The following is a 27,515-nucleotide window of genomic DNA, read 5'->3' as shown; positions in this document are numbered from 1 at the left end:
ACAAATAATTGAGGGTGTGGGTTATACCACAAATAACCACGTCATGTGCCGACAGCAAATTAAATTAAATTGCACCTGGGAGCCTATTGACATATAGCCCAATGTCCTCATTCCAGCATCCTAAATCAGACATATCTACATAAATAACAGAATGAAGGCCTGATTTTTTGCATTGAGATTGCAGTTGGAATATGCATTCAAAATAACAATTTTGCATTTTGCTGGAAGACAAACATAGCACCTCTCTTGGAACCTTCAAGTAGGCTTTCACGGCTGTGCAAAAAGAAAAAAAAAGCAATGGATTGCGCATTGACAGGCATGTAGAGACAGTGAAGAGTTTTCAAAGATGCTCAACAAAGGATGGAAAAGTTGTGGTTGCTTTAACTATTTGATGAATGGGAATTATTTCATCCTTCTGTACACTTTGAAGAAACTTTTTTTTTTTTGCAGAACTTTAGTTGTATATTTTGAGGCACAGTTCCATATATAACCAGGAGTGGGGAGAGAAAAACAGAGCCCCTCCTCCTCTACAGCTTTTTCTCAGCTGCATGGAATTTTGTCCTGTAAATCATCTGTCAGCTGTAACTCTGAAGATAGAATTATTACTTGGAGCTACATTGCATTGTAAGCTGTTAACTATTCCTTTTTATGTGTGGATTCTCTCTTATTGGTTTTACTTTTATAGGAGTTGATTCTGAGCGCCAAATAAGTATAGTTAATCAAGGAAATGCCCCTATTTCCTTGATTAAAACCATCTCTTGAAACCTGCTTGACAATTGTGATTTGTTAACCCAAACTATAATTACTTAATTTGATTTCCTAATAAACTGTGGTAAGGTCAGACTCAGAGATTGGTTCCTTCTGATTCGGACCGGTTTGCCCAAACCGAGAGCAACCTGCTGGTGATGTCACCGTGACATCATGGAACTGGTTCTGTCGGTGCCTGTCTGTGAATGCCACCATTTTTTAAAATCCCCCCTGGGGTTTTCTGCACATGTGCAGAACCTGAGTTCCTTGCTGCTGGGCTCGCATAGACAAAGAAGCCCATCAGCGCTCTGAGTAGTTTCTCCTGCAGCATTTTCTTGACTGGGAGGACCCAAAGTGTCACTGCTCTGGAGCTTTCCTTCCGCTACCGCTGTGACTGGAGCTCCCATCAGGATCGAAGGCAGGCAAGCATGTCGGGGCTGCCCGGCCGTAAGAAAGGGAGCTAGCAACCCTCACATTGTAGTAAAAAGGTTTAGAATTCACCCCTGTTCAGACTGACTAAGATAGTAAGGAGATTAAAAAAATGTGATGGATTGAGTGGTGGCAGCCAGCCTTTTTCCTTAATCCAATAGGAAAGACTTACATCTCCCCTCTCTCGCCCAAATGCATGGCTGGAAAAATACCTACAAAGTTCCCTTCAGATTACTTTTAAAGTTAGCGCAGGGAAAGGTCTCTAGATTTGTGCTAACAGTGTAAACCGCCTATGCTACAAGGGGCAGATTGGGGGAATATCTCAGAAGGATGCTATTATTTTTTTGGCCTCTTCTCTGAGCTTCCTGCATAGGATTTTGGATGACCATAGTAGGAAGAAAAAGTTGGATTAGAAAGACAGCAGAACTTTTTTCATGTTACTATGCCTTACCCAGCTCCATTTGTAAAGGGGGGGGGGAGGGAGCCATGCAAAAGGTGAACCAATTATTTCACTAGCAGAGTACTAATATATCTGATGTATGGCACAGCCCCAGGACTAGGTCAAATTGGGTTACATATAAAAATGTATGATTGAATGTGATTGACATCCTCATTTTAATTGGGTGCTCATATGGCCTGTTACTTCTCCATCATTTAATGGCATTTGAGTTGCTCTTTTGTCCCTTGGATAGAGTGAAACAAGGAACTGAGGGAAATCTTGGATTCAAATCCTCCCTCAGCCATAAACAGATTAATAGTTCTAACTGCATTAGTCCCAGTGGTCAGTCACCTGTGAAATGGGAATTATTGGACCTGTCACGCTGTTACAGGTATGAATGAGTTTTTGATAACACAAAATGTGTGCATATTAAACCTGTTGTATAGAGAGTGATGGCTCCTGAGAAATATATACATTTGGAAAAAAAACTTGATGTCTCCAGATTTACATGTTCTGAGAAATCCCCTGGTTCTGAGAAATTAAATTCCAAACATAGGCTTGGTTTATTTTCCTATGGAACTTTTGAACAATCTAAAATATCTATTCTTGTTCACCCATCACTTTCTTACCATTCAGTTCCTTTCACTGTCACTTTAAAATGCACATGCCATACATAAAATAAAAGAAATGAATACCCAGCATGCTCATTTTAAAACACATGATACTTTTCTCAATGATTTAATGATTCAATTGTTTTTTTTAAAGGTGGGAAAAGGGGGAGAAATTATTGCTTTTAAAAATACCTTCCTTTGCTTATAGTGCAATGTGCCATAACAGACCATTTCTCTGTCTAGCAAGCACACATTTGTGAGCAGATCTCGTGGGGATAGGAAGAAAGTAAGCTGTTAGTGGATCTGGGAGTGGATAAGTAAAATGTAGTGCAAGAGCCATACAGATCAAAGACTGGCATTAACTCATTTGTGATGAAGAAAATACTTCTCTCCATTTCATTCCCACTTCTGTAATGCACACAAGGACATGGGATAATATGTTGGCAGTGATAATGTTGACTATTGTCTTCTCAAGGGTATTATCTTTTGGAATGATTCATTTTATATATGTAGTTTTAGACCTGAGACCAAAGTTTAATAAAATAACTGGGATTAAGCAGTACTGTATTCATTACTTCAATTATCCCCATTTTGGGACTGGGAAAAAATGTGATTTTATTACATACTGCTCAGAAAAATAAAGGGAACATTCGAATAACACATCCTAGATCTGAATGAATGAAATATTCTCATTGAATACTTTGTTCTGTACAAAGTTGAATGTGCACAACAGCATGTGAGATTGATTGCCAATCAGTGTTGCTTCTTAAGTGGACAGTTTGTTTTCACAGAAGTTTGATTTACTTGGAGTTATATTGTGTTGTTTAAGTGTTCCTTTTATTTTTTTTAGCAGTGTATAAATAAGTAAAGCAATAACTGCATCCTTAAAGGTGCTTTCTTTGAGATGTTTATATGTTTGTTTAGTGCTTTCAATATAATCAATTCTATATTTCATTAACCTATTCATGAAAAAGATAGCATCTGATTTTAAATATACATTTTACAATGTGGAAATCAAAATCTATACTTGAAGTCTTGCAAAATGAGGGTCAATTGAGCTCATAAAATTAAATCATTCTGATGTCAAAGGAGAAATAGAAATTCAGTGTTTTCTTCCTTTTAAAAAATAAACAGAAATCATATAGTAAGAAACAAATATATAGCTGATTTTAAACTAACAAGTATCTATGTTATACTAAAATTGCAGGTTTTAATCTGAAATAATGAGCATCTTGGAAAAGAAATTAAAGGAAAATGGCCATGCTGTACAGCAACATACACCACACCTATCAGAATAGAATATTTAATATTCAAGAATATTAAGTAATATTTCCTTCAAGCGAGTTAGCACTTTTCTTTTTCTTAAAAATGGGGATTTTCTATCACCTGGCTGATAATGACTTTTGCCAAGTTTTTTTGCCATCTGTCCATCCATCTGTATAGTGCAATGTCTTCTATCTTAAAATTCATACTATTTGTATCATGACTGATAGGACCAGACCTTATTATAAAGTTTCCTAGATTAATTAAAAAATGGTTATAAATCCATGAATGCAAGTGAAGAGAACATATAATTGATTCTCAGTTTGATAAGTTATTTGGTTAACCATAGTAATACACCTCCTTGGAAACAGCAAATCCTGCTTTGCAGCCATTTCCTCATTTGCATAGTCCTCTCCCCCTTGAGAGGAATCATTATCCTCTTAAATACTTATCAAACTATCCCCAAAAGTTTTATTGAGTGATTTATTTAATGAAAAAATTAAATGCAACAGTTCCAATTTCTTTATAATAGTATAAAGAAATATGACAGAACTCGGTATGCAGACTCATTTTTTGTCAGCTCTGGAATATTATTTTTAAAGCATTTATTAAATATGCAAATTATTTAAGTGGCTCAAGTGTTTTAGATCTAGGTCAGATCTGAAAAATGGCTGAACTACAGCTATTTAATCAAAGGCCCAAACCTTTTTTCTGACTTAAAGTTACATGCTTGTGGCTAAACCATTTATTCTCAGATGCAGAAAACCATCAAAATAATTCACTCCAATTTATCTTTCTTTTGGATTAGAAACTATTATTCCTGGTAAAGGGAAGTCGAAAGATGAGAGCTTTATGTAAGGCAACTTCACTGGCAATAACTCAATTGTCAGCTTTGTGCACAGCATTCAAAGTAATATCCCATTCTTGGCATATGAAGCCTCGGCTTCTCTTTTATTCCTCCACTCAAATGGTTTTTGCTGTTGATATTCTTGATATTCCTCTTTGCAGATTGATAAATACAGACCTATTCCCTTTGTGCTTTTTATTGTTCAATTATACATAGGTTCTCCCTCAAAGTAGCATCTATGAATGGGTTAAATCCGTCTGCTCTCTGATTAGACTGAGTCTGTCAAAAGCTGTTCAGGTTCCGGCCTTGTTACTATGCTTGACAGCTTTTTCACTCAATCCTTCGGCAAAGACAGTTGTGCCAATCTTTCCTCCTGCTATTAACCTATTCTTGCTTGTTATTCTACCTTGATAGCCCTTAGTAGAATTAGTGTCCCTAGAAGGCTTTGGTTTCTGCGTCTGATGCAGTGGATGGATTACTATTCCTGATCAGTTACTTTCATGATTCTTCAGGACAGGCTAAGACCAGGAATTAAAATTGTTGATTTGATCCATTGATCACCGGATTGTCCCTGTTGACTTGCGACAAAACCGCTGGGCTTCGGCCCAACTGATAGCCATTTAGGCCATCAGAGGTTTTTTTTATCATCAGGCTTTTGAAGGGAATTAGCACTTGCAGTGGCCATTCTAAGTGACAGTGGCCATTTTAATCCTCTTTCGCTGATGGGGAAAGAAGGCACGGCTTGGATTTAAACGGACACCTTTTTTTCTATAGTTGCAGCAGCCGTTTTAAGTAATGGTTGCCATTTTAAACCTCTTTTGCTGATAGGGAAACAAGCTGAGGCTTGTAGTAGTTGTAAAACAGTACCTGTATCTGTACCTGTATCAATATTATTGATTCTCTGCTTTTTTCCCTTCTTGTGCAGATGTAGAAAAAACTATATTCTCCATGCAAAGTATGATGTCATTTTTTAAAAAGATAATTATTTATAGAAGTATAATATTTGGGAGAGAAACAGGGAGTTGTCCCACATAACATCCTAACATGTGAAATTGAAGAGAACATATGTGTGTGAAAAAGAGAGATGGGTGGGGGGATGGCATGGAGTGCATGGCAGGGGTGGTGGAGGAAAGGAAAGCAGATTTGGCCTGCATCAGGATGAAGAAGGAGAAAGAGAGTCATATAAACATTGTGGTGAGAAGAACATCTCATTGCATAGACATTTTTAGCTGAAATAAGAAGCTCATTACAATGGCCTGAGATGAATAGCTTAAAAGAGAGTCATTTTAAAATAAATAAATTGATACTAATGAAGTTGGATTTTTTCCCCCGAGCATCATATATTCTTCTAAATTAGAAAATCCTTTTAGTAAGAAAAAGCATTGAGTAGATTTATGTGGAAACTCAAAATCTGCCAGAGAGCTGTTTTTTTAATAAAAACATATTTTACAGTTCAAGAGAGATTTTGGACTTCAAAGGTTTCTATATGATTTTAGTAGTTCAATGGGGATATAATTGGATAATGTTGATTAATTTTAATGGTCCAACCAAACCTAATGTTTCCCGAAATTTTTGGGTTACAGGTTTACTAGATAACAGCTGCTGAGGGTGAAGGTGAGGGATGGGAGTTAATTTAATTCTTAAATTAAATTTATTAGATCAGAATAAAATTTCAAAAACCAATCAACTAACCAACCAGCCAACTAACCTAAAAAAGGGTTCCTATAATACTATGCTATATTATACCAAAAAAAGTCTTAATAATATTTATTTTCCATTTTGTAATTTTTAAAATAAATGTTAGTATTATATTAAATACACAGCTTAGGACTCATAATGTTAATGCTTAATAAAGTTATTTGAATTAATGACATGAAAATGGAATTTTGCATCAATTTTGAATGTATTTTGAGAGCAATGCATATGTTCGTTTCACTTAAACACGTTAATAAGTCAGTGGTTACTTCTTTTTTGAAAAGTCAAAATATACTCAGCATCTTCATATTAAAGTCAATTGCAAAAAACAGCTTTTTGTAGAACAATTTTTTTCTTGCAATGATACCTTTAACCTGTAAATATCAGGCTAATCATACAACAACAACAACAACAACAACAATAATAATAAAGAATAGGAACTGAAACAGTGCTGAATCTGTATTAAGATTGAGTTCAGTTTAAATGTTATTAACAAGTGCTCTTGAAATCGTAGCAAGTTCTTGGTACAATTAGAGTGGATAATTGATTACTTTTCCAATACTAAACTCAGATTTAAATTGTTTGGGTAAAAAAAATGTTGAAGATATTTTTGTTCTGATGAGAAATTTACACTTTGAAATAATTGCTATTTTAAAATGACTGGTAATATGTTTTCTTAAGAAATCATGGGTTTAAAATAGAATCATTATCTTCAATCAGCTATTAAGTAATGATACTTTTAAAACTCTTGAGATTCTACAAAAGAGTACAATCACTCTAGAAAAATGAATTGCAATTAATTCAACACAGAGTTATTTACATTGTTTGGCCCTGATGCCCTTGCAGCTTCTGAAACCCCAGAGATATTGAAATTTCAATATTGAGATATTGAAATTTGCTGGAAAAGGCTTAATTGCAAATAAGCTGATAGTTTATTATCAGTTTTAAATAAATAAATAAATTTAGATAATACACCAGAAATTTGGAATAGAGAATTTGAAACTTGTATGTTGCCCAATCAACAGCTTCAGGCTTTAAGGAATATTAGATTTGATTAGATAACCCTGTCAATTGAGCAACAAATCATGTTTAAACTTTATTTGACATTTCAAATAAATGAAAAATATATGAATGTTAACTTCCTAAACCTTATAGTGGACCAGAGACAATCTTACATTTTTAATACAGGTATGTTCATAAGGACCAGAAGCATATTCTTCAGTTGTTAAAGTTTTGAATTATTATAGTTCAGTGTGCCTGTGTCTATTCCAGTTAGACATCTACAGTAACATTGTTCAACACTTTGGAGCATACATCTAGCTGAATCCTTTTTTGGGATCACACAGCCCATGCCGCACAATCCAAAAATATTACATTTACATAACAAGTTGCAGACGTTTGTGATGTGTTATGCCAATATTCCATCTAAAACACCCAGCAATTGACATACAAATGAAGTTGCCAAAAAGGATTCCTGGCATCTATTGCTAATTTATGCTTCCGTGCAGACATTATAGAATCCAAAGTGAACTATCATTAGGTCAATCAAGAATGATGTAAGCATAGACCTTGATGAATTCAGATTGTCAAGTTTTTTGTGTCAATTGTATTTTTATTTCATCCAGATCAAGCTTCATAACTCAGAAATGAAAGCCAATTTACATATTGAGAAGCCCGATGGGTTTTCTAGGATTCATAAATGAAAAATTGAAGTTGAAATGTGCATGTTGATCACAATTCACTCCATTGATTTAGGAAACTGTTCACAATATTTTCATGTGAAGTTAAATTTCATGGGAAACTAAATCAAATCATCTGCGACCCTTGTAGGGTATAATTGAAGTCCCCTAAAAACATCCAGTCAAATTAATGATAGGCATGAATACAAAGCAACAGGATTGATGTGGTTAAGTCCTCCAGTCTGTTCCAGGACAACCAAAATGAAAATGTAGAGGGTTTGAAGTACATCTGGATTCTGTAGCTTCTAACTTCTGCTCAGTATCTGAAATTGCTATGGCAGACATTGAAGACATATTATTATTTCTGTTCTTAAAAAATAAAAATTAAAACACCAACAGATTCGGCGTTTTCCCCCTTCCTACTTGTAAGCACTCCCTCTTTCATTATGACTTTTTATTAAATTTAAATATTCTGCATTGGACTTCTTCAATAAAATTATGGTGGTATTTTTTGGCTATTTTTTTTTCTTTCCAAGTCTGTACTGAGTGAGGTTGATGGATAAATGCTGTGACTTGGATTATATAAAATATTGTATACCATATGTCATATATAGCAGTGTAAGCTTTGCAGGACAAGTGTGTCAAAAATGGGGAAATCTTGCTGATTTCACTTAGGCTTATAAATTTAATAACCCAAACTTATAGTTTACTATAATGGTATGTGGGAATGACTGCGACACAGGAGGAAGAGCCATTGCCTCGATCGGGGATCCTCAAACTTTGGACCTCGTGGACCACCAGAGTCATACTTTTAAATTCTGCGGACCACCAAATTCATAATTTTAAGTCCTGCAGACCACTAAGATGATTTTTCAAAAACAACAAATACATTTGTAAAATAATGATCAGAGAATTTTTATTTTATTAATATGAAATGCACCCATTCAACATAACAAAATCTTCAAAAGCTTATTTAATCATAACAAAATCTTTAAAGGTTATTTAATTGTAACAAAATTATTAAAGGTAGTGTAATTATTAAGATTTCTTCAGGGACCACCAAAATTTTCTCGTGGACCACCAGTTATCCACGGACCACCTTGTGGCCTAGATAATAATCTGATAAAAGCCTTTTGAGACCAAAGATGAAGGTTTGGCCAAAACCTCTCAGAAGGGGCCATACCGAGTTTTCAGGAAAGTCAAAATGAGAGATGAGAAGGGTACTTTCAGGCTTGCAAGTTTCTGACAATCTAAATTTACAATAAAGATTGATATAGTACTCCCGTTTGTGCTTCTTGTCTGGGTTGCCTTACAAGACTAATATTACATTACCTTTTAAAGAATAATTTCAACATCAGATTAATACAAGGTTTTCTTTTTAATCGCTGTCATTTCAGAACCTTGTGAGATATTCTTGAAAAAGCAAATTTGGGTGAACCGGGAGGAATTGTACATATGTTATAGAGTTGAGTGTTTCTCTTCAAAATTTCAGACAGCTGTACTTTTCCCCAAGGCTGAGTCCAGACACTGTATTTCCTAAAACGAAGGAATAGACCAACAAGACAAGATGTTAGATGATGTTTCTTTCCGTTCTTTATACAGAAATTGACTAGAAAGTTGAATCTTTCATCAACAGTTGTCACTCTCCCCCTAAAACACACATAACATTAGCACATCTAAATCCTATTTTACATCTTGGTTTCCACTGAATATCTTTATTGAACCTTTTCAAATCTACGTGAATCTGGAAACTTATTTTCTATATATATAATTTTTATTCATGTTAATTAGTTTTATGGAACTTGTAACAGGATGTAATATTCCTAATTAAATAGAACTTTACCATCCCCTTTTAGGTTATCCCGAGAACATTCAAGGGATTGTTTACATTCCTTTTGGGCACTGTGTTCTTCATGTGTTATCACAAAAGGTAGCACGTGGTTGCAGGGGACATGAATGAAAATAGCAAACAAGTCTCATATCTGATGCAGAGGTGGGTTTCAGCAGGTTCTGAGCCATTCTGGAGAACCAATAGCGGAAATTTTGAGTAGTTCGGAGAACCAGTAAATATCACCTTCAACTGGCCCCGCACCCATCTAGGCTCCGCTTCCTGAGTCCCAGCTGATTGGGAGTAATGGAGATTTTACAGTACCTTCTCCTGCCATGCCCACCAAGTCATACCAGCAAGCTACACCACACCTACCAAGCCACAGCCACAGACCCAGTAGTAAAAAAAATGGTTGAATCCCACCACTAGTCTGATGAATATGTGAAGCTTCTTCAGTATTTATTTATTTTGTCCAATACACAATACATAGAAGAGAATAGACATGAGGTAATATATATAAAGAAAAATATAAAATAGAGGAGAAGATATATGAAAGGAAGAAAATATATATGAGATATGAGATAAAGGAAAGACAATTGGACAAGGGACGAAAGGCACACTAGTGCACTTATGTATGCCCCTTACTGACCTCTTAGGAACCTGGAGAGGTCAATTGTGGATAGTCTAAGGGAGAAATGTTGGGGGTTAGGGGTTGACGCTATTGAGTCTGGTAATGAGTTCCATGCTTGGACAACTCGATTGTTAAAGTCATATTTTTTACAGTCAAGTTTGTAGCGGTTAATATTAAGTTTGAATCTGTTGCGTGCTCTTGTGTTGTTGCAGTTGAAGCTGAAGTAGTCATTGACAGGTAGGACGTTGCAGCATATGATCTTGTGGGCAATACTTAAATCGTGTTTTAGACGTCATAGTTCTAAGCTTTCTAGACCCAGGATTGTTAGTCTATTTTCGTAGGGTATTCTGTTTCTATTGGAGGAGTGTCTTTTATAGTCCCAGACTGTAACTCAGAGTCAACACAGAAAGTCATTAGTGGCATTTTATCTTCTCTAAAGTGACCTCTAGCATACTCATAACAGCTTTTGTGCTGCATATTTTACTTTTCTCCTTTTTTAAAAAAAGTAAGTTTTAGAAATTGTTCTAAAGTTGACTGATAGTTTGGAATTTGAGGCTTGGGGCTCTTCTTTCTTCATCCATGTTTGTAGTTTTACATAAATTAGATTTTATATCAAAAGCATTATTGAGAACAGGCTTATTGTAATTCCCTAAAGTTCTTTGTTTTCTCATTATTTTCTCTTCCTTTCTGCCTTCCCCTTCTCTTGCCTTCCTTTAGTGTTATATTTGTTTTAAATCTTAAAAATCAGTCTTCTTATTTCACATAAATGTTAGAACATTGTCTCTTTTATTGCTAAAACATAAGCACTCACAGCCATTTTATATCACTCTGTATATTAGCATTCTTTGAAAGATTTTGGAACAGTCTTGGTAGCATATGTTTCCCGTATGGCTCCCAGCTTTGGGGTTTGGAGCAGGAAAGGATAGGATTCATATCCTAATTGACTGCTGCTTTGAAAGAGTTGTGTCTCCAGCCCATCTTTAGTCTCTTTGTCAAAGTAGTAATCTAAACCAGACCCACAATTCTTGATGTTTTTCCTCCTCTTTCATAAATGAATGAATTTATTTTGAAAATGCCTCTGTCTTTTTTACACTAGAGTCTCAAAATCTCTAAAGCATTCTAGATACTACATTTTTGCCAGTCTTTTATGTGCAATATTTATTCCATTAGAGCAAAAAAATTGGATGGTGCTGTCTTGTACTTAAATGCCAACTACACCATTTTAGGGAAACTAACATTTTATAGTAATCAAATTGCTCTACAAGTCATATTTGTCTCTGAAGATGTTTGGCATGCAGAAATTCTAGTTAAAACTTAACTAGGCCTCCCAGCATGCACAGGTCATTGCCACCTAAGTGCAATACCAGCCACCTGGGTGCGGCCACAGGACGCTGCCCACCCAGACCCCTTTGGGCGCGACTCCAGGAGCCGCCCCCAATATCGCCGGGCGCAGCCACAGAATGCTGACCGCCCAGCAGCGCCGGCAGGAGACCCTCCCACCGCATACCTCTCCGGCCCATCCAGGTAACGTTGACCCACCGCCCCAGGGACAGGTGGGTCCCGATGGCGCTCCTGGCTGCCGCGCGGCCGGCCCAGAAAATCATGCTGTGGCCACACAGCAGCGCCGTCGGTTTCGTGTTAGCCTGGGGACCTGCAAGAGGACACAGACACAGAGAGGTTACCTAGCCTAAGCCCTGCCTGGGATCCTCAGCGGGCCTAACATAACCCAAATATGCCGCTGACCGCCAGCGGCCGATCTCCCGAATCCGATGGGCCGGGAAACCAGAAAGTGCCGCACTAGTGGCGGCGCCGATACGGAACGAATGCGTTCCATAACCGGCGGGATCCATGCCCACCTGGGCCATCGCCCTAGATACTAAAGCCCAGAATTGGAAACGGGTCAGAGGGGTACCATCACAATGCCTAAACAGGTACCCCTGACCTGACCCCCTCATACCACAATAAAGCCGTAGGGCGGCCACCGGACACACCGACTGGTCGGTGGCCGCACTAAGTTGTAAGGCAACCCCTCTGTGCAGCTGATCCGTTTTAGACCTTCTCACTACAAGGGACACCCCCCCTTGCCTAAAGGTCAGATCAGCGAACTGGAAGGCCCGGAGCGAAGTGTCAGCCTGAGACGAAGCCATGGCCTCGCTGACCCGAAGGGCCCCAAAGAACATGACACAAGCCGCTGCCCTGAAAAGACGGGCCTCGTACAATGAGGAACACAGACTGCCAAAAACCACGTTGATTGATGACAGCTGCTCCACCGTCAGGGGCTGACGAGTGTCACCTGGGGCCCCCGCTTGCTCCCTAAGCCAGCCCTCCAGCATCTTCCGGATGCGAAAGTCACCCGAAAGATCTGCAAACCCCCCCGCCTTGGACAGAAAGGCGAGGCCGGCTAACCGGGACCGGATCGTCCTAACTGATAGGCCACGCTGCCTAAGTTGGACGCAAAACTCGGCCAAATGTTCTACAGGGACAGGCCAACTAAGCTGGTAACCCCTGCCCTGCCTGAACTCCCACAACTCCTTACCTGCACGCTGGTATGCCCTGAGGGTGCCGGGCGCTACAGACAAGGAGATTGCCCGGGATGCCTCGCCTCTCCACCACTCTGAATCCCTCCCAGACTCCAGAGGTGGCTGGGGAACGCTTCTGGCAGTTCTCGGGCCCACGGGGCCAGGGTCCGAAACCTGGACAACTGACCACGGGACAAGGCATCAGCAACCCCGTTATCTAACCCGGGGACATGCTTAGCCAAAAACAAGGCGTTTAGAGACAAGGACCTGTGCACAAAATGGCGGACAAGCCGCATGACCCTGTCGCTCTTTGAGGACAGGGCATTCACAACATGGACAACCGCTAGGTTGTCACACCAAAAGTGCACAGTCTTGTCCCTAAACTGCTCCCCCCAAAGCTCTAAGGCCACTATTAAGGGGAAGAGCTCCAGGAACGTAAGGTCCTTAACCAACGAAGTGGCACTCCATTCCGGAGGCCATGCCGACCAGCACCACTGGTCACCTAACACTACCCCGAAACCACAAGTCCCCGCGGCATCAGAGCAGAGCTGCAACTCAGCTTCCAACAGAAGCTCGTGCCTCCAGAAAGACAACCCGTTAAATCTATCCAAAAAATCCCGCCACACGCCGAGGTCAGCCCTGACCCCGGCGCAAAGGCGGGTACGATGATGGGGCAAACGGAGCCCCTTCATCGCATCATACAACCTCCTGGAAAAAGCCCTTCCAGGAACGATTACCCGACAGGCAAAATTAAGAATGCCTGCCAGTTCCTGAAGCTGCCGTAGGGTCACCTTCCGGCAGCCCAGGACCTCATCGAGCTTCCGCTTAATCTTTACCAATTTCTCTAGGGGCAATCTGGAAGATTGCTCCTCCGAGTCCAATTCAATACCCAGAAAAGTAATCCTGGTGGCGGGGCCTTCGGTCTTCTCAGAGGCTAAAGGCACCCCTAATTGAGCACAAAGGGCTTCGAAGTCCCGCATCAAAGCAAAACATTGCTCCGAATGCGCAGGCCCCGCCAAAAGGAAATCGTCAAGGTAGTGAACGACCGTACCCAGGCCACTTTGCCTCCTGAGCACCCACTCCAAGAAGGTGCTAAAACTCTCGAAAAGAGAGCACGAGACAGAGCACCCCATGGGCAAAGCTCTGTCCACGTAATAGCCCCCCTCGAAATGGAAGCCCAACAGCTCAAAGTCGTCTGGGTGTATGGGGAGGAGCCGGAATGCCGACTTAATGTCGCATTTACCCATAAGGGCTCCCACCCCACACTTCCTAACCATAGTCACGGCTGCATCAAAGGACGCATACCGGACTGAACACAGCTCGTCAGGAATGAAATCATTCACTGACTCCCCTTTTGGAAAAGACAAATGGTGAATCAACCTAAATTCACCACTCGCCTTTTTGGGGACCACACCTAAGGGAGATACACGAAGATTCGGGAAGGGCGGCTCCGCAAAGGGCCCCAGGACCCTGCCTTCGGCCACCTCCTTCCCAATCTTCTCCCTAACAATGTCTTCATGACCAACAACCGACCTAAGGTTGTCAGACATGAAGGCCTTCCTAACACCCTGATAAGGGATCCTAAATCCCTGCACAAAACCTAGCAAGAGAGCGGCCGCTCTCGAGCGAGGGTGGTAGTCGCCCAACCAACCCTCAAGCACCCCTAAATTAATTGGGCTGGGCCCCTTTTCCCCCAGCAGGTGGGGGAGGCTTTGGGGGACCCGAGCCTTTCTTTTCACTCCCCTTCTTGGGGCGGGGGCACACGGCTGCGGAATGGTTTCCCCCACAACCTCCGCAGGCGTGACGAAACCTGCAAATGGGGCGAAAACACGCCCCCTTTGCAGCGAACTCGTGACAAATTAAAGAGGCACCCTTACTAACGGCACCCGCCACTGCCTTTGCCGGCGCGGGCGTCGCAGGCTCCTCCTCCATAAAATGACCGCTATCGGTCCTATCACAGCCCTCCTTCCCCGACATATGAGTGGCCTGGAACCACAGGTCCGGAACCACCATATTCCAAGGCAAGTAGGGTTCATGAGCAATGCGCATACGGAAGCCCTTGTCATAGTGCCTCCATATGGTCCCCCCATACTCGAAATGGGCCCTCGCTATCAGGTCGATGTACTTCAACAAGGCAGCGGCCCTCTCCGGCTGCCTCTGAATGACCACCGACGCAAAGGTCAGAAATGCATACAGCCACGAGCTGAAGCATTTCGTGACCTTTGTCTTTTTCACTTTCTCCCCAGGGACAATCTCCTTATCTTGTTTAGGGACCTCCCTGTTCAGGAGGGAGAACAAATCAACGTATTCCCCCCGCCAGATTGCCTCCTTAACTGAGGGGTGCAGATGGTACCCTAAAGGTGTGGCGGGCAACCCACAAGGGATGGCCCCAGGCTTGATGCTGGCGAACGGGTCCCACACCGTGGTGGCCCCCGAGCCCAGCACCCCAAGCCCCGGCGGGTACATGAATGGGACCGGTGGCATAATGGCCGGTGGAGGAGGAATCCAACCCCCCACCCCCGCCCCAGGCGGGACAGGCACCCCCAGCGCCCCCGCTGGCGGAGCCGGCGGGGACCAAACCTGACCGCAGGTGCCTGCAGCAGCCCCCGTGAAGCTGTTGCCACCCCCCAAAGCTGGCGGGATGAACCCAGGACCCTGAATGGGCAGGAGCGGAGATGTGCCTGCATGTGGTGCAACCTCACCTGCCCCGTAGGGGGTCGAAGCCATCCACGGTGGGCCCATCCTGGTTGGGCCCGGGAACGATGACCATTGCCCATGCTGGGCCATCTGTCCAGCATGGCCCGTCTGTCCGGTGCTGCCCGCTTGTCCGGGGCCCGCCATCCGCACTTCATGGGCCACTTGCCCAGCTGGGGCCGACTCCTCTTCGGGGTCTGCGCCCCAGGCCGCGGTGGCAGCCGGGGAAAGCCCCTCCGGGCCTGCCCCCGACCTCCACCTCTCCAACTCGTCGAGCCGCTCCAGGACCCTGGCCCAGGAAAGAGAAGGGGACACCTCGGGTTGAGGGACCGTGGGCATGAACCCAGCCACCCCCCCCACCGGGATCCCCCCCCGGGGGCCCCTCTGCCGCCGCCCGAGCCCGAGCAGACGGCCTGGCAGCCCTCCTGGGCCGCACCACAGGTTGGGCCTGGAGGGCCTTAGCTGGCCGCTTCTTAGGGGCCATGCCACTAAATTCTATCTTTATACAATAAGGAACAGGGCGGGACAAAGCCCTCCCCCAACGGGCCCTGCACCACTGGGACAAGGCCTGCTCCAAATAGCAGGCCTAAGCGGAGCTAAAAACCCCCCGGGAAGCCAATTCCCCCCTATCCCCGAGGGCAACAAGGCCCAAAACACCAGGCCTTTATCCCAGGCCTCGATCCCCAGCGACCCCCGCGCGCCCGCGAGGCCACCAGGAGGCAGCACCACCCTCCCCCTTAATCAGAACAATGAGGCTCCAAACCGGAGCGGAGCCAGCCGATGCTGGCTCCGCTGATGAAGAGAGAAGGCTTTTCACCCCCACAGGCCACAAAATGGCGCCTCGCACGAGGTCGCCAAACAAAATGGCCGCCGCAAGCAGACGAACGAACGTCTGCTCTGTAGCTTGGTCCGGGCGAAAAGGAAGAGCCCCGGGCCTGCTCGCCCTTATATAGGGCAAGCAGGCCCCGCCCGGACCAATCAGGGGCCTGGCCAATCAGGCCCCGATCTCCCGAGCGAAGTCTCGCATCGCGAGACTTCGCCCGGGATCCAAGATGGCGGCCGCCATGAGGGACCGTGTCTCCCGGTCCCTCCAGCAAAGCCTGCCTGCCGGGTAAGTCCGGCGCTGTCATTTTATAGTAATCAAATTGCTCTACAAGTCATATTTGTCTCTGAAGATGTTTGGCATGCAGAAATTCTAGTTAAAACTTAATGTTCTCTGCACGAAGGGTAAGAGTCTTTTAACTAGAGAAAATACTCTGAAAAATAACAGGGTTTTTAAAATCACTTATCTATTAGGAAAACGCAGCATCAAAATTGCAGCAATATATCCAGCTGATCATTTAACTCTAATTTGCAAAACATTTATCAAAATCACAAAAAAATGGCCTCCCAAAGCATCATGTTTCTTATAGCCAAAGCAGATGTTTAATAATTAGTAGGCTTGGTATTTTTGCTCTGATACTTCCTTTTTGAGATTTGGACATTGTTAATTATGATTGATGTAGTAATACTGCTGGCCTAGGCTTGGCAATCAAATGTCAAATCTAATTGCTGCTCCTGCAGCATTTTGTGGCAATAAGTATTTATAGCTGAAGAAAAAGTCCTACATTTCAGGAGTTGGCAGAATAAATAAAATTAACTTTCTTTGATTAAGATACTGTGTAGGCTTCAGCTATAAAAATATTTGCATTTTTATAAACAACATTCCAGGACTCAAACCTTGTACACACAGATGTGTTGCCTTACACAGGATCTGATGTTACCTTCAAATGCAGTAAACATGATAATGAAAAGTAACGGCATGCGGAAACTGAGACTTCTCTCCATTCATTTTTACATTTGTTCCTCTGGCAAAAAAATCTCCATTTATTATTGGACTCCATTTATTATTGGACAGCCTAAAATGCATATGTGTGAGTCAGCTCAAAGGGAAAAGCCAGCATTAAAACTATATTTCAAACATGTGTTGTCATTCTTCTCATCTGGTAAACCCTGAGTGTCAAATTCAAATTTTAATTATTAGAAATAGTATTAAATAGCTTTGCTTCTAATTATTCTAGGTGTAATTCTCCAGCCAAACAGTTCACCCCTTCCACCTTATATCTAGGAGAAATAACTATGATTAAAAGAGAAGGTTGATTATTTCCTTTTTATGTGCTTCTCAGTATGATGTTTACAACTGTCAGAATGTTTGGCTGTGTAAATCCTTTCATGTTTGATTTTACCAGGTCCATGGAGTTTATGGACAAAACAAATTCCCTGGTAGATATTTCCCTTTGACAGTTATTTAAATCTTTGTGTTTGTTAAACTACAAAGAAAATGGCAGGATTGAAATGCTGTTTCAGCATCCTTGGGAGGGCTTGGCATGTTTGAAAGAACCTGGCCAAAAGCAATTGATGGATCCTGTTTCCCACAGCATGCAGACTTGGTCAAAGTCAGTGGAGAATAAAAACAGCTGAAAAAATAAGCCTTTTTTCTTACAAAATTCACTGCTGTGGCATGGCAAAACAGAACATAGCCCTTAAGCACTGATTGGCTGCAATGAACAAACCAGAATATGATGAGAAAAGGATTCTTTTTTAATGTAAAGTACTCATTGTTTTAGAACAGGGCTGTCAAACTCCCGACCCGTGGGCTGGATGAATCACAGCTGGCCACACCCAGTTTAACAAAGGCGGGAAGTCCTGATACATCACATGACAATGCGAGTTTGATACTCCTGCTTTAGAAGGTACCTCTCAGTTCAGGACTTGGAAGAGTTTATTTTCCTTACTTCATATTGTACCTCTTATATCATCTCATGATCCATCTGCTGATTTACCAATTTGCCTTTGACATTTGGTACAGTATTATTCAAATGTTGATACTGATTGTGTTATTCTTTGCAGATGTCATTCACACTGTGGGACCTATAGCTCGAGGACATATTAGTGATATCCATAAAGAAGATCTGGCAAATTGCTATAAAACCTCATTGAAACTGGCAAAAGAGAACCTCATCAGATCAATTGTAAGTATAGATTGGTTGATTGATATTAATTACCAAACTCATAACTCCTGGCAAGAGTTGTAACCATAATTATGTAACAAAAAGTATTAAAAATAACTCCCCCGGCAAAAGTTTATTAATTATTTTTTTCTCCCAGCTTTATTACTTTGTAAATATGTCAGAGTACAGAACATAACAAATATTCCTCCCTCCCCCTATTTTTTTTCACAACAACAATCAGTTGGGTTGGATTGAAAGAGAGTGATGGCGTCAAATGTTTTTATGCCTACATCACTAACACTGCAGAGTTAATATAAAAAATTGAATAAACAGATGTTAATATTGCAATATGTTAGTATCCATGTTGGGCAACTTTGATACCTGGTATGTGGATAATTGTAAGGCATGTTTCCAAAATGAAACAGTTTATATTTGCTTGAGTGGTATTAGCAAAAAGCAACATGGGAAAATTGCATGTTAAATAACTTAGAAAGTTGTGAAGAAAATATCAGTTAACTCTAACTAATGGCAATCCTAGACTTTGTAACTTTCAGCAAGAGAGTCCTCTTTCTCTGGATTTGGATTTTTGTTTTCTTTGGATCACATTTCCAAATAGTTATTGGCAGTAGTTGGCAATAGAAGAACTGAATGTGCCAAGCCAAACCATAGTGCTAAATTCTTTTTCTAACCCAAGGTTTTGTGGTACAGCTCAGTTCAATTGAGAGCTGAGTGGAAGCCAGCCATTTACACGGCACTTAAAGAGCTTCAGCAGTTCTGCAAATAGAAAGACAGTAAATAAATCATAAAAATTAATAAGCAAGCATGGCTATCAGAGCTATTAGAAAGCATATCTAGGGCTAGACCTGACATCACATTTCAACTATTTGACTCAGTGAAAAATCAAATTATTCTCTAGTACAACAATATGAATTTCAATGAGAAAATCAGCAGCTTTCAGTAGAGTTGATGGGCTTTCCATACATTTCCAATCAATGTTGTCTGTTAAAATCCATCATCTAATCCATCACCCATACAAGTAAATGGTTCTCAGACAACTGGCTGTAATATCTCATTTTATTCACCAAGAAACAGAAGACAATAATTCAGTGGCTGAAGGAACAAGTTAAATTTCAGTTAGAATAAAAAAAAAAGAAAGAAAGATCGAGGGGGGAAATTCTCTTACACAGTGCAATTGTGTTAGTGAAAAGATATAATGATGGTAGCTAGCAAAAGATGAGTTTAATAATGAGTTAGGTGGGTTTGTGGAAGGTTTATTAACTTCCATTAATTTTTTTAAAAATAAAAACAATGCAATACAGCATATCTGTGGGTAAGAGACAATGTATTTTGATGTTGGCCAATGTATCTTGGCAAATGACAAGAGATATTAATCATTAAGCATTTTAAGATAAAGAGCTCTGAAAAGTAACAAGTTTCTTGTGACTGAAAATGGTGCTTTACATAAAGAGTTGCACCATTTTTTCCCTTAGAACAGTGTTTTGCAACGCTGGTTGGGGAATTCTGGGAGTTGAAGTCCACACATCTTCAAACGGCCAAGGTTGAGAAACACTGCCTTAGAATGTTGCTGCAGGGGACTTCAAGGTGCAGCCATCCAGAATTGTACCTTTACTAGAACCTGTGATCCATTGGGTCATCGTTTCATACATATTCCTTGCTTAATCAGAAAAGCAGAGTGACCATAGGGGGGGAAACTATCATTGGGAGTAGGAGCAACTTCCTGGTGGTTTCCCCATTGAATTTCCTTGTGGAAAGGTGGCAGTGAGCATATGAAACCTCCCTCCATTTTTCCAAATTTTTCCAGATTCCCTTTACTCAAAGTAATGGGTCCAGTATTCTGTATTTGAGGTACCTTTGTTGATAAAGCATTGCGATACAGGGTTTCACCCAGTTGAAGATTACAAAATGAAAAAGACACAAGATTTTTGTAGGGTATAGATAGTAGTCTAAGGATGTATTTTCAGTGGTTTGCTAAGGGAATGGGTGCAATCAGTGAAACTAATGTTAAATATAAATTGTCCTAGCACGTTTTTTTTAAATAGGAAGAATAGATTGATGTAAACTTAAGCATTCATTCTTAAGGTGACAGTAGTTTAGTTTTTTTTAAGTTGTGGGGGAATAAATCATGCAACTTAGATTATATTTGAATTTTAAGATTACATGTAAATGTTGTACAGATTTTGCATTTGACACAGTATAATGACACATTAATGTTCAGTGTATGTCTCTTCTAATTATTTGTGTAATGTGCTTGGTTGGGAGAATAAGCAATCTTGCTTTCTGTAAAAATACAGAATTAAAAATATTCACAACTAGCTGAAATTGCTGAAATCTAGTGCATGCAAGCATACCCTCATTTAATTTTGCTTCTGCACATGCGCAGGAAGCAAAAAAGGGGAAAATCAGGAAAAAAGATGGCACGCATGACAGCCCAGCAAAGACAGGCTGTTGTGCACTAGTTACACAATTGGCAGGCCACTACTGGAATGGCAGAGTGGACTGTACTGGTAATAACCCAACCCAACACTAACTGGTTCCTAATACGATTTAATTGCTTATTTCTACTCAGACGTATTATACTTATTAAATGCTGTACCTTATGATTCTTGGCAAACTTATCTTTTGTTTTATGTACACTGAGAGTATATGCACCAAGACAAATTCCTTGTGTGTCCAATCACACTTGGCCAATAAAATTCTATTCTATTTTATTAATTTTATATTTCTATTATATTTCTATTTTATTAAATGTATATGCTACCATCAGTCAGAAAAGTGACTCTGGATGGCTTTATTTATGTATCTATTTCTTGCTTTTCCTCCATTATCGAATCATGCATTTGGACAGGTCCATTGAGGTCATTGAGTCCAACCAACTAAACAAAAATATGCCCAACAAGTGTCTGCTTGAATACATAAAGCAGATGGAAGACATCAACTCCCTATTACTGCTGGGTTGTAATTGATTAGTGGGGGGGGGGGGAAGTAATCTGTTAGTCTCATTGCACTCCAGTTTTCTTCTGTGGCACCCACGACTATAAGCAAGTAGAGACTTTAGCATCTGCCTGGAAGAAAAACAAAGATGGGTGGGAGGGAAGCTGTCAACACAAATTTTCTTTAATATTCATTGTATTGATATTGTACAAAGCTTTTGTGGTTTCTTTATGTTTACCATAGACATTGGGGGATAATTTCAAGAAGAAAACAGCTCATAAAATTTTAAATAATAATCCAATTGCCTGTCTGTCTGTATATTCTGGTTTCGTTTCTTTAAAAAAAAATACACTTAAAATAGATAAAATGCATTTGTCTAGTATTTGTGAACATCCTCCATAGATCTTGTAAAGGCATGCTCTGCATGTATGACTTCTAGAGCAAAAGACTTCATTGTAGCTAAATTTACAATTGGCACATTCTGGTGATTAATTTGATTCATTATTTCTGAATTTAATGCTTGTACTTGTACATTTAAAGATCTCCACACACCCAAATACTTTGCTAGAAGCCTGTTCTTCTTTAGTGCTTGAAGTGTTTTGAAATAATGCTAATATGCCGAAACTTCTTAATACATCAAGGCTTTCTCCCTGCGTGTGTTTGACATGGGCTCAGGCTGAAATGTCAGCTAAAAGTCTGAGGTATTGTTCAGCTGAGACTCTGAGGCGTGTGTAGACAGCAAGCTCTGAACATGAAACAAAAAGGGTTATCTAAAAGGCACTGTGGAAGCAGGAGATAAAGTTAGCATTCTTTCTCTTTCATTCACAAGACAGTCATTTGTCAAGACTGCTCCAAAAATGGAAAACTTTTATACAACGGAAGTGAAAAGCTGTCTTTGGTACAATATACTGCGGAATTTTTTTAAAAAAATATTAAAACTGAAGGCAGGGTTTTAGCAATTTGATTGCAGTGATTAATGTATAAACAACGCAGATCCCTCTGAATTATGTAATTCATCTGAAGTTGCTGGGAGTCGGGTGGCATAAAATGTAATGAACTGTTTTTATTATTTTTATAAGTTCTGTCTGCTGAGAATTATATGGAGGGGGAAGGAAGAGTGAAAGAGATCTGTTTCCCCTAAGATCTCTCTCATACCTTATTTTTCCTCTTCATTTTTTTTTTTACTATTTTCCTCCATTCCTGGGTCAAATGGGAAAAAAGAGTGCATAATAGCTAAAGGAAATACTCAACTATGTGAGTTGATGAGACACTTGATCGGAAACGCAAGTGAGAAGAAATGTATAGATTAGTAAAAATATCAATAGGACTTCAGAATAACTTCAGAGGAAAGGAACTGGTTTAATCTGAAATGAATCTATATGTATCCAGCTGCTTATAGGCATAGGCATCTAGTTCACTTCTTTTTGCAATCAATGATACAAATTGACAAGAAATAAATGCTAATGGCATCTTCTGTAACTTAAACGGTATGAGTCCCAGAGACTGGTTAGGTACCAAAGAGTCTGCCTTCTCCAGGTCCCGTCAACTAGACAATGTTGTTTGGCGGGACCTAGGGGAAGAGCTTTCTCTGTGTGGGGGGCGGCCCTCTGGAATCAGCTCCCCCCAGAGATTTGCACTGCCCCAATCCTCCTCGCCTTCTGTAAAAGTTTAAAGACCTATCTGTCCCCTGGCCTACGAGTGTAGTATGTCTTGCTGTGTGAATGGGAATGAATGATTGTAAATGTTATTAGAGTTTTAAAAGTTTTTTAGCTATATTAATTGGATTTTTGGATATGTATATTGTTTATTGTTTTGATATGTTGTGAGTCGCCCCTGAGTCCTCGAAGAGGGATGGCATACAAATCCAATAAACAAACAAACAAACAAACAAGTACCACTCCTTATGCTTACTCTTTTCCTTTTCCTTTTCCGTTCCTTCACCCTCACCCTTACACTACCCCTGCCCCTTGTCCTTGGCTTATGCTTATGTGGCAGTACAGGTATATGACTCAAATCTATAACAATGAAAGAGAAAGAAAAGGATGGCATATATTGTCAGTTGCAAAAGACCAGGTCCACATGTGAAGATCCATTGATTTATTGCTAAACAGCCTATAGAGAGTAGTCCAGGTTTCCTTCCTCTTATCCAGAGAAGTTACCACCTGTTGGAATTAATCGGGGTTGATCTTAGCCCATTTATGGCTACATAGGGACTCTAGGATGACCCCCCTTTTAACTTCAAACACACACTCCCCCAAGGTTCTGCCGCTCCTTCTTCTACATATATTGATTTTCTATTTCTCATTTTAACATCAACAATAAGCAAATTTCTTATATTCATTAAATACTTTTAAAATGTTTAATTTTTATGTAACATTATAAGCAGGAAATAAAAAATATTGGAAATGACCTCTGATTTTCCTGGAAATATTAAGACTTCTAAAAATAAGAGTAGTATTTGGCAATAGAAGCCTTTATTGATTGTTTCCTGACTGCTTATTTGACTCTTATGAAGGTCATTAAGTGTTGTACCTCATGATTCTTGACAAATGTATTTTTTTTTTAATGTACACTGAGAGCATATGCACCAAAGACAAATTCCTTGTGTCTCCAATCACACTTGGCCAATAAAGAATTCTATTCTACTCTACTCTACTCTACTCTACTCTACTCTACTCTATTCTTAAATTGGTTTGTCATCTCAAACCAGTGAAATTTGTTCACATTTCTTAACTTTTATTTATAGCCCTTACTTACTAACCACTTATTCAGAGACCATTCAAAGTTACAAGGCAATGAAAGAAAGAGATGTAGGGTTCTCCCTCAAACTTGCACTCAAACATGCGATCATGATTTGGACATTTGGAAAGTCACACATATTTGCAACAGTCATAATACTGGGTTACACAATCAACAATTGCAATTTTTATAGCTGGCTTCCAACAATTAAATTCAATAGGGAAAACAGTTGCAAATTGTACTCAAATTGCCCCCACTCATTGCTTAATGAACATGGATGATTCATTTAATGACTGCAGCCACAACTGACATTATAAGTTGGCATGGTCTTGTGACATTTCCCTTTAAGACTATTTTACTTAGTGATGGAATTGCTGGCCCCAATTGTAATTGGTATGTGAGGTAAGGCAATGTATCAGAGAATCCTAAACCATTTCCTTCTTTACCACTACTGTTATGCTGCTTGGAGTTTGGCTCATGACGTAGCCAATTTATGCACTTACAGTTCTATGGTCAAATTAGAATAAGCAGGGTATTCTACTATTATTGATAATAGATATAATAACCAAAGTTAAGTGTACACATTAACATCTTAATAACCCTAATTCTATCTTCAATTAGGCCCGTGATGGCGAACCTATGGCACATGTGCCATAGGTGGCATGCAGGGCCCTCTGTGCGGGCATGCAAACCGTCCCCCCAACTCCACTGCATGTTTGCCTCCCATTGGCCAGTTAGTCTTTGGGTCTCTGCTGCACATGTGCAGTATGGCACGGCACATGTGCAGGGTCACACACACATGCATGGGATGGGCCGCATTCAGTGGGGGTCATGAGCTCATGTATGAGGTCACACATGGGGGGGGTCGCACATGCATATGTGGTGGTGAGGCATACGGGTGTGTGTGTGTCATACACATATTGCATTATGGGTGGGTGCACTCAGTGCCAAAAAGGTTAGCCATCACTGAACTAGACTATATGGCTTAAATCTAGAATTGTCTTCATAGTGATACAGAGTGTTGGATAATAGAACAAAGTTCTATTTTAATAAATAAAGTATCCTATTATGTATCGTAATATGTTTATATCAGCGTGTACTGTTATTATAGTATAAAGCCTCATGTTGCTTTGGGCTACCTTTGCAGCAAAAGAGGTCTTTTTATGGTGGAGTTCATTTGGGATTCTTCCATGCCAAAAACTATTGGTATAGAAGCATATTTGTTGTAAAATAGTGTGCTTTCATCCCACTTCAGTCTGATTTGTTTTTCAAAGCTCACTGATGATTGTGTTAGAATGAAAAGCTGGCAAGTACACTGGCTCTTCAGTAATTCCTCTCCAGACAAGGAGAAGTCTTATCCTTGTTTACAAATGCTCCAGATGTCCTCTCTTCACAAGAAGACCCCCAAGACAATTTTCAGTTCTGGGAGATGAGGGAATAATCATCTTGCTCAAACTGCAGTCAGGGCCTTTGAAAGGACACTAAGTTCTCACACACCCTTTCTAATTTCTTTTGGAAATTGCTTGTTAACTGCTTTACAGCTATTATTATTGTACATCCCTGAGTGGGCTTCCTTCAGTCTTAAGTGAACTATATTTTAAGAATTCTTTTTTAAAGGGTTTTCTTTTTTTAGCAAAACATCACTTGATTGGTTAAAACTGTGATTTTGGAAAGTTATAAATTTAAAATGGAATTGATTACAATGAATCCTTCCCTTGGGGAAAATGCTTATTAAAGCAACAACGGATAATAATAACAATAGTAATAATAATAATAATAATAATAATAATAATAATAATAATAATACTTTAAAAATGGAATTAGAGACAACTAAAAGGAACTAAAAAGTAGAATTATAAGAGATAAACTTTCAAACCCAACTTACAATTACACAGTGAAGCAAAATATTTTAAACAGATGTCCTCCCAGACATTAATTTTAAGAGTGTCTGCCTCTATAGATAGACTGCATCTAAAAGACGTTATGGAAGGGAAACAAGTTCTATTTGGCAAGATCAAGACTAAGGTTGAAAGTTGATTTACAAATGACAGGCCATAAGAAAGGCATGGAATTAAAATTTACGCTAGACATACTAAGAAACTGCCTTGTGTCTTAATAAATTAAAAAAGGATATACAAACAACAAACCAAGAAGATTGTTATGCAGGTTGTCAGGTGTGATTCGTAAAATAAAAGCGTAAAATAAAAGATGGAGTCGAAATTTGTCTTGATAAGCCAAAGACGTTTATTTAGCTGAATGAAGATGGGTCCTCCCTAAAAGTGGGGGAACCCTGAACACAGTTTGAGGCAGATATTTATACATTTCTTTGCTTTCACTTAGTTACATAAGAGGAAGCTGGCACACAACAGATAAGATATAGAAATATAGAAATTATTAAAATAGTCAAGCACCACTTCTGTAGTTCAGGGTCACATACCTAACCTACAGGCTAGTGGTTTCCTTTGGAACTTTCCATGGCCCCAAAGGTCTGCTGAGACCTAATTTTCACCTCTGCCATCTCAACATACATCCCCTTTAGGCAATCATCATAATCATCATAATCCTGATTAACAGAATGATATGAATAATTTTGCTTTATTGAGTTTATAAAAGATGCTTTTTAATGTTTTGGAAATTTTGTGAGGAATGAAAAGAAATCATGTTCTATGACGTTATTTGAAGGAACTTAAGATCAAAATTGTTAGAATGAAAGGAAGAAATATAAAGTTGTTTTTTTGATCAAAGCTAAAATAAATATGTTGTTATATCTGATAACTTTTAGTGGACGTTTCCTGACATTAGGAGTGAAATGAGGTTTTATGGATTTATTTAGATATAAGAGTAATTTAGTAAAAGATTATCAGTTACAGTACTAAAATTGTGAGGAAGGTGGGAAGGAGGAATATGGTTTTATTTATTTTTTTCTTCACTGTACTTCTAATTTTTCTTTTTTCTAGTTCTCTTTATTTTCTACATCTTCTATTTTTTAAAACTATTTTAGTTTTTACAGTTTTGTATTAGTTTTTTCTGTTGTAGTTATAATTCGTAATAAAGAAAAGCACATTGTAGGACAATGGTCCCCAACCTTTCTGGATTGGCAGCCTGACATGGGGGGGGGAGGGGATGGTTTTTCATGAGGACAGGTATACACACTACTCATGTAAATTGTGTTTCTAGCTAAGGGCCCACTGCTTGTGAGTGGGGCTGCTTGCATAAGGGCCTGCTGCTGGTGTCAGTGTGACTTCTAGCACAAGTGTCTGCCTCTCGTGCGAGTGGGGCTTTGAGCACAAGCACCTGCTACTCATGTGGCCTGTGGCACGGTAGTGGCCTAGGGGTTGAGGATCCCTGTTGTCTGAGGCATAGGGAACAATTTAAGGCTCAATTATTTAAACATGCATTAACCCATGCATTTCCTAATGGTGTTGGAGAAACAAAGGGTTGGATTTCATTAA

The 27,515-nt window shown here is 40.1% G+C and overlaps 1 protein-coding gene across 3 annotated transcripts in view; it reads left to right on the top strand.

The window, feature by feature from the left end:
* The window catches only part of MACROD2 (mono-ADP ribosylhydrolase 2), a 1,339,842-nt gene that overhangs the window by 614,426 nt on the left and 697,901 nt on the right, over window positions 1-27,515 (top strand). For all 3 annotated transcript variants that reach the window (XM_070732607.1, XM_070732608.1, XM_070732606.1), the window contains one exon: window positions 18,272-18,393. In XM_070732607.1, coding sequence (XP_070588708.1) covers window positions 18,272-18,393 — 122 coding nt within the window. The remainder of the gene's footprint in view (window positions 1-18,271; window positions 18,394-27,515) is intronic.

The sequence above is a fragment of the Erythrolamprus reginae genome, chromosome 1, assembly GCF_031021105.1.
Source record: "Erythrolamprus reginae isolate rEryReg1 chromosome 1, rEryReg1.hap1, whole genome shotgun sequence".
NCBI lineage: Eukaryota > Metazoa > Chordata > Lepidosauria > Squamata > Dipsadidae > Erythrolamprus > Erythrolamprus reginae.
Note: the sequence above shows the minus strand (reverse complement) of the source record. Positions and strands in the feature narration are given on the sequence as shown.